The sequence below is a fragment of the Squalius cephalus genome (genome assembly GCF_949319135.1).
Source record: "Squalius cephalus genome assembly, chromosome: 5".
NCBI lineage: Eukaryota > Metazoa > Chordata > Actinopteri > Cypriniformes > Leuciscidae > Squalius > Squalius cephalus.
Genome location: NC_137126.1, coordinates 22,723,269 through 22,731,730, shown reverse-complemented (window position 1 = coordinate 22,731,730; position 8,462 = coordinate 22,723,269). Strand labels below are relative to the sequence as shown.

Here is an 8,462-nt window from a genome sequence, read left to right as displayed (position 1 = left end):
AAATTTAACATAATTTATATTATGCTACTTTCTATACCTATATCAATATACTTGTTTTTCCTGTGCACAATGGCATGCCTATATCTTCCCTCTTACTGCAGGTGTTAACTCCTGTTCTGATGATGTCTGCTTGAATGGCGGTACTTGTGCAAAAATAGGTAGTGCTCAGATCTGCAGCTGTCCACCTGGATACAGTGGTGAACTCTGTGAAATCGGTACGCTGCAGTGATATTTCATTTATTTATTAAAAGTGCACTGCATAACTTTGGGTTCTCTGTTGCCATCTGTGGCCGAAACATGAAATTGCATGTTACTTGCAACCTTGTTTATTTTTGTATCCGTTGTGCTTCGGCAATGCTGTTCTCCGCTGAAGAATCTGATAGTTTGAGTAAATAAGTAGTATATCTGTCGCTATAATGCTGAACCTTCTTTACTCTGTTTATGGACATGGCATAAATAGGCCAAGGCAAATGATGTAAACCATTCATTTCCGACCAAATACATCCCAACAGCTATTTTTCCATCCGAAGTTGCATACGTTTTCTTATTGGATAAAAAAGGTATCCGACTCAAATGAGCGCATGCGTTTTTTATGCGCATTTTTAGAATGATAATAGCATAAAAATAGGTGGATGGAAACATAGACACTGTTGTGAATCAAGGTTAGACAACTTTTAAACTGTTTCAAACTGATTTTTTTTAAATGTGCTTAGTCAATAATCGGATTTAGTTCATTTTTACACAAAAAAATATTTGGTAGTGCATCTTTAACTTATCATCATCTGGCTTTTTGAACTTATCTTATTGCACTTCAGTACATTATTTAATCATCATATAATTTTATTTATTTATTAGACATTGATGAATGTCACACAAACCCTTGTCGGAATGGAGGAACATGTATTGATGGCCTAAACTCATTCACCTGTGTATGTCTTCCGAGTTATGCAGGAGCACTGTGTGAGCAAGGTAAGATTATATTTATCAAATATTCACTTCTTCAATACCTAAGAGAGGTAATCAATCAATGTAGTCACAATACTAGATCTTTCAACTTGCTGATATTGCGTGACGCTACTGCAGCCACTGAGGTTGATGTGGAAATGTAACAAGTGAACCTCTGAACCTTCATATGAGGTCATTGCTAGATGACATATGCGTGTGACTCGCAGTTTGGTAGATTCTGAAAGTTGATAGATTTTGATTTTATGTAAGAAACTGGGTGTGTTCCAAAACCGTTTTATGCTAGCAGACTGACAAAGTGATGCTGCACTTTCCACTATTTAAGAGGATACCATTTCTCATAGATCATTTGAGCACAGCTGTTAATACCATAAGCCATCACTCTTTCCCTTATTACACTGTAGACGTTGATTTACACTTTACACGAGTGAGATTACCTTCTTGAGAGTTTTATCCCCGTCAAACCATTACAAGTGTTTATACACATTAAAATGCTTCATAAACTAAAATACTAATCATATCAAAATCTCGCACATCTGACTTTTGTCAGAATTAAAACAACTGTAAACTGTCGTCATGAATGCATTACCCTCTTGAGTACGCTGAACAATCTCTTTATCTTAAACTTGAGATAGCATCAACATTACAGATATGAAGAAGTGTCTCTTGTAGAGGAACTGCCTCCTGTTACTACTCAGTGATTCAGCAGTGACTCAGAATGTAAGTGGTTCAGTCTCAGGGGGCGTTCACACAGAACAAATTTTTGCATTCCTCTGTGCTTTTTTTCCATTGCTTTTCTATGCACATGCGTTAGAAAGACATGTTTGACCATTGCACTCACGTCAGGCATCTTTTGCAATGTCTCGCACATAACACAGTGTTTATAAAACACGTTTTTAATTCCTCTGACCAGTGCCTCTTGTTTTAAACTGTAAAAAGGAGTTCTCTGTGAATGCCCCCTCAGAGTGTTAGTGCGCAGACAGCTGTTTACAGAGAAAGCAGAAATGCAGCAAACTGCTGAATGCAATCTATGCAAAATTAAGTAATTATGTCATTCAAGTCATAAGCCAATTATGGTTTGTGTATTTTAACATATATTTTTACTGATGCATAATTGGTTAATAATTTGTTAATGAGAGTTTTAATGATTTTACTGTTTATTTCAAACAAGCAATCAAAGCTATCAGCCTGATGTTGAGCAGGGCTGGTCCACAAACAGTCAGTAAGTGCGTTTACATGCACATTAAAAGTTTGTTTTCAGCTGGGCTAAAACAATAATTTGTCTTTTCAAAATATCATGTGAACGCTTTAGTCTGACTGAAGTTGTACCAGTAGAGACTGTGGCTCAAAAAACAGCTGTAGCTTGATTGTACCGGCGTACATAAACATACTTTCTGTTATTGAAAGGACACACTTTATTTGCAAATTTAATGCAACCAAATGCTGATCTAGAAACAAGACTAATAACTTGCTGGGTTGATAATATGTTTACTTTAAAACTCGTTGAGTTTCCCAAGTGGTTACAGTGGTTATTTGTTTGACAGAATTTACTTTGTTATAATATCTTTCTTAAACAATGCCTCAGAGCAAAGCATCCAATCTTCTCCACAGCACTGCAGACATTCGTATGCAAAAATGAATTGGCTTCCTGATTTGACAGACACATGGGAGTAACTTTTGCTCTAAGTGATATTGCTGAACTGGCATGTAATTTAAAATGAGGATGAAAGGGAGTTATATCATATTCCCTCTGGTCCAGTGTGAGTGGGAAATCATTCTCACTTGAAAAGAGTGCCACTGAACAAAAGAGGTTTGATTTATTGTACTGATAAGAACAGCCTTACAGTGTAAGCCCAAAGGTAAGGAATAATAAAAAGAAATTGACAGCAGACAATATGAAGCACCTTTTTTCCGACTTGCAACACCAGGATTATCTCAGTTTCAGGGTCTACATGTCAATGTTATGTGTAGTAAATCAACAGTAATGCATACATGCTTTTCCACAGACACCGAAACATGTAACTACGGCTGGCACAAGTTCCAGGGCCACTGCTACAAATACTATCCTCATCGACGTAACTGGGACACAGCAGAGCGTGAATGTCGTCTCCAGGGGGCACACCTTGCTAGTGTTTTGTCCCATGATGAGCAGCAGTACATCAACCGTGAGTATGCATAAAACAAGTTATGGGCATTCGGTCTATCATCAGCTCTAATTTACGCCTTCTGTTACATTTCCATGCAAAAATAATGATGGTTATTTATGAGGAAGGATACTTTGCTTGTGAATTTACCTTTGTTTCTCTCTCCTCTTGTAGGCCTCGGCCATGACTACCAGTGGATCGGTCTAAATGATAAGATGTTTGAGAACGATTTCCGGTGGACAGATGGTAGAGTTGTGGTAAGAACATTCTTCAAAACGTACTTATTAGTTTCTAAAATGTGTTTTGAAAGAATGGTGTTGATGCAAACATACAAAGTTTACTTTTTTTCTTTAAAAAGCTATTACTATAAAAACAATGGGAACTTTAAGCAATAATATGTAGATGTGAAAAAAAGGAAAACAGAAAACATATTATGCAAACAGCTCCCTGGTTCTAGAGGTGTTCCTCCATTGAACATGAAAGTGGCCAATTACAGTCGTTTAGTCCTGACTGGGCTCTCACTTCAAAGATAATGGCAGCATTTTGTGGGGAAGGGCCAAAAAAGCCCTGGGGGGTATGAGATAAGGGTTTTCAGCTGTGGAAGTCCTCTCCGGACTGGAGGATAAAAATAAAATGAGTTGAGAGGAAGCTTACAGGTGTGGACAGGTAATGAAGGTGTGAAGGATGAGCAACACCTGGAACAGGCTGCACTAAAGATAATACAGACCTAGAATGTGAGTGGGTGACATTTCAATCCATTTGGTATCAGTGAGGTACTATAAACAAATCCGCTGGAGTTTGCTCTACTCTTTTTCTATTCTGTTTACAGAAGAGTTACTCTATTAAGAGTTTGTTTCTTCATGAATTTAAGTATGTGCCATTGGAGTTATCCAGACGGTCAAAAACTGCATTACGTCAATTTCCAAGCAGGGAGCGCACATTCCTTTTGTAAGAGGATAATAGCAGGACGTTAGATGAATTGTGTTTGAAGAAGGTAATATTCACAGGCTTGCTGAAAGATCGTAGCTTTGACCTGCGTCGCTCAGATATAATTAGCCTACGCTATTTTGAATATATGTACAAACTTTGCAGTTTTAATTTAAGCTTAAAAATTAGATACCCTAGATATAGAAGAATGCCAATATACATTGAAACGAATTGGTCATGAGATCATGTTGGAAATACATATGTATATCGTCCACAGCTGAGAAAGATGACTGCGGATATCACATCTGCACCATGTGGTGTGTGCAGGGGCAAAATAAAGTAGTTGGACAAGAAAAAAGAGGATGCAGAGAAATATAGCGAATAAAGTTTGTCCATGATAGTATAATACTCTTACCGTGACTGTTGGCTGTTTTTTTACACTTCTTTCTGCAGCTCCATATTGCAGTTTAGTAAATGTACTCAGCGCCCCCTACTGATGTGTCTGTATCATTGTCATTTTAGTGACCTCCTATGTGTTCCAGTATGAACATTCTCTGCTTGAAAGCCTTTGAAGGCTTTAACACTGTGTTCAGTGACTTTAATGTAACAGCACTGTATATTGCTGTTTTTGAGCCAGATTGAATTTGAAGTGGTGCGGCTGTAACAATCAAATGCTTTTTAAACACTGGCACAAGTGTACATCATATAATTATTATAAGATCTAAAACTAATTTCTTTAGGTTTGTTGTCTCCCTCACCTTGCCGTTCTCATCACTAGCTGTATGCTTCCCCTACAGCAATATGAAAACTGGAGACCGAACCAGCCGGACAGTTTCTTCTCCTCAGGGGAAGATTGTGTGGTAATGATCTGGCATGAGGACGGCCAGTGGAATGATGTTCCCTGCAACTACCACCTCACCTTCACCTGCAAGAAAGGCACAGGTGAGGTTTCGGCTTCTGGATGAAGATCATTTCTAGAATAATAGGGCATGTAAAGATATATGATTATTTTCAGTCAAGGTTTATCTGTGGTTGTGGTTGAAAAATCTAAAACTGCTCTCATCTTACAGTCATATCTATAGTGGTTTAAAGCAGCTAACATTTTAAAAGAAAATTTCAGATTCAGTGCTCCACTGATGGTTTCTCTGTTGTCAATAGTGTCCTGCAGTCAGCCTCCTCTTGTCCATAACGCCCGCACATTTGGCCAGCTGCGCCCACGCTATGAGATCAACTCCCTGATCAGGTACCAGTGCATGGATGGCTTCATCCAGAGACATGTTCCCACCGTTCGCTGCAGAGGTGACGGCTCATGGGATTTGCCTAGGATTTCCTGCACGAGTCGTAAGTATTCGGTGAAAATCCATTGTCAATTTTTAAGAAACCATCCCAATATAAATATTGTTTTCTCATATTTGATCAAAAATACAGTAAAAACATTAGTATTGTGAAACATTATTAAACTTTTCTATTTGAATATATTTAAAAGTGTAATTTATTCCTGTAATGCAAAGGTGAACATTCAGCAGTCATTACTCCAGTCTTCAGTGTCACATGATCCATCAGAACTCATTCTAATATGCTGATCTGGTGGTCCATAAATAAATAAATACATTTAAAAATGTATTATCATCAGTGTTAAAAACAGTTGTGCTGCTTAATATTGTAGAAATAGTTGGATTTTAAGAAATTTTTGAATTATTTGATTAAATAAAAAGTTCAAAAGAACAGCATTTATTTGAAATAGAAATATTTTGTAACAGTGTAAAAGTCTTTATTGTATATTTTGATCAATTTAAAGCAGCCTTGAACAATACATTTTATTTTCTTCTTTATTAGTTTTTCTTTAAAGAAAGAAAGAAAACTAATTCAATGTACTTGCATTTACTTTCCAGCCTCCAACTTCCAAAGGTTATATACAAAACGGCATCAGTCATACAGAGGAGTCCTTCGCAGTTATCAGAAGAGATCTGCAGGAAAATCAGTTGATGTACTACGACGACACCATCGCCATGGTGTGAAACACAACCTTACACAACAATAGTTGCTATGGTGACACAACCATAATGTAAGGGCCATTTTAACGTATTTTGATAACATGTGACGGACCTGCCTGCTGGCTGAAAGAAAAAAAATTAAAAGAAAAGATTATGAAAAGGACCTGAAATAAGTTCAACATAGAGTGGAATATCACTGGAATGAAACAGTGCTTTTTTTCTGTTTTTATCTTTTAAGAGAGATGTTTTTTTTTTTATAAACTATATAAAGGACACATTCAGCTGGCCTCTGAAAACACAAAAAGATTCTCTGACCTGCCCTCCATCTGTTCTGCTTCTTCTTGGAATACGCAGTGCCTTCATACATTATAACTCACAATCCAGATATAGTGAGCTATAGTAGTGCAACCAGAATAATAAAGTTCGTGGCATTTTAGCCTGCAAACATAATGGTACATTTTTAACACACTAAAAATTGCCATATGATTCCGTTCAGTCTTTCTTCAAGTTTACAAGAACCACAGGTGTATGCAGACATCTTGCTGAACAAATGAGAAATCATACATATGAATGTGAACGAATATATTTATATAGAGAGAGTGAGCAATGGCTCACATTGAGTTAGTGTTTGTTGTGGTAGAAAGAGGTCAATAATATCATGAAAAAACCTGTATGCACAATGCAGTGGATGGTTTTGATATCTGAAAGTCAACACAATATGTTTAATACTTTGACTTTAAGGTATTCAATATTGAAAAGCCATGTAGATTTTAGATTATTTATATTCCTCTGTTTGATGTCTCTTTCAAGTGTTTACAATGCAAATCTTGTTTTTCATACATTTAATTCCACCATTTTTTTTCCATCTATAAACCAAAGAAACTTACTGTATGTATTTCACATAATTTCAACTTTCATGTTTTTTTTTTTTTCCTTGGACTTTTTAAAAGAGAATGTATTTTGTGAGATGCTTAAAAGACTTGAACAAATGTCTTTTTAACAAGATGCCTATAATTTATTTCTTGAGCTGCTCATTGTCTTCTCATTGTTGTAATAAAATACAACGTACTGAGGATTTAACTTGGCCAAACTGCACACATTGACAGAATTCAGTATATTAGAGTAAAGGACAGTGTGTCAATAGCTGGCGTTGATGTGAGTAATAGACGACATTTGCAACTCACAGAATTTAGATGGATTTCATTATGACATTTGGGGTGTATCAATGGACCAAAAGAAGAGGATTCATAATAACAGTTTGTTGTTGAACTGATCATCCATTTGTTTATTCCCAAGCATTTTTTTCTTTAAGATTTACTTGTTGTCATTTTTATTTTATTTTATTTTATTAAGTGCACATATCTTTTTATATTTATAGTTTAACTTGTTTATTGTCAAATGTGATCGTCTAGAATGTTTGTGAAATGGAAAAATTGTAAGGAACGTTTTTATGCATTCTATGTAAACAAAGTTTATTATTATACTTGTGTTCCTAGTCTTTTTTCATTCTGATATATAGAGTGAGTTTTGGCTATAGGGAAGGGCTTAAGGGTAGACATATAATTCTCAAACATTAACTGAGGCGACTAGCATGTTAATATGGGACGCAATTCGATTTCTTTTAAAATTTACATAAATCTAATATATTAATCTATATATCAATATAATGAAATGCACTGTGACAGGAGTAAAGACATTGCACTTCATGTGTTTTAGTATAACTATAAAAATAAATAACTAAATAAGTCATAAAAATGAGTAACTAATGTATGTGGTTCATCGGCAGGGCCTAATGTTGACCACCAGATGGTATCAGTTCACTAACACAAAGACACTTGAGCATCTGAATAGAATCAGATAGCAAAATGATGTAAGTTATGTTTTGTGAAGCTTAAATCATTAATGATAGTCAATGCATTTTTTTTTTTAATTTTTCACCAAAAAAAAGAAAAAAAAAAAGAAGTATAATAAAAAAAAAATTCAAGGTCTCTTAGTTCTTAGTTAAACATTATAGTGTTCCTAGTGTTTCTGTATTAGTGTTCCTTAGTAAACATTTTGAAAAAAGTTCTCTAAAAGTGAAATGTTAGTTCTGAGGACAAAAAACAATAACAAAAATAAAAACATCTTGCATAATTTGTTGGCAGATGCCATTTGGTTTGATATTGTATTTTCTATTATAATAACAGTCACTTAGGATCTGTTGTCAAGTTGCATACCTTTGTGGATTATAGTTTTAGAAATATGTTGCATTTAAAGTCGTAATGTAATGTAGAAGGAAAAACAGACTTTTGATGTGCCTTGGGTGTTTGAGGTCCCATTGCTATATTTTCAGTTGACATGAGTGTATTTCCCTGCAGGTATACCGCTGTTTCATTGTTCATTAATACTTGTGGTTTTCTCATTTATGTCTTGGAAGACAACCATTTTCCATTGC

At 35.5% G+C, this 8,462-nt stretch overlaps 1 protein-coding gene across 1 annotated transcript in view; it reads left to right on the top strand.

Moving 5' to 3' along the window:
* The window catches only part of vcana (versican a), a gene marked incomplete at its 5' end in the record, with an annotated part of 42,326 nt that extends 34,822 nt beyond the window's left edge, over positions 1-7,504 (top strand). Inside the window, 7 exons of the mRNA XM_079872340.1 lie at positions 102-215; positions 856-969; positions 2,970-3,128; positions 3,282-3,364; positions 4,832-4,976; positions 5,193-5,375; positions 5,927-7,504. Of these exons, the coding sequence (XP_079728466.1) occupies positions 102-215; positions 856-969; positions 2,970-3,128; positions 3,282-3,364; positions 4,832-4,976; positions 5,193-5,375; positions 5,927-6,075 (947 nt within the window). The 3' untranslated portion in view covers positions 6,076-7,504. The remainder of the gene's footprint in view (positions 1-101; positions 216-855; positions 970-2,969; positions 3,129-3,281; positions 3,365-4,831; positions 4,977-5,192; positions 5,376-5,926) is intronic.
* Between the last annotated feature and the right edge of the window lie 958 nt (positions 7,505-8,462).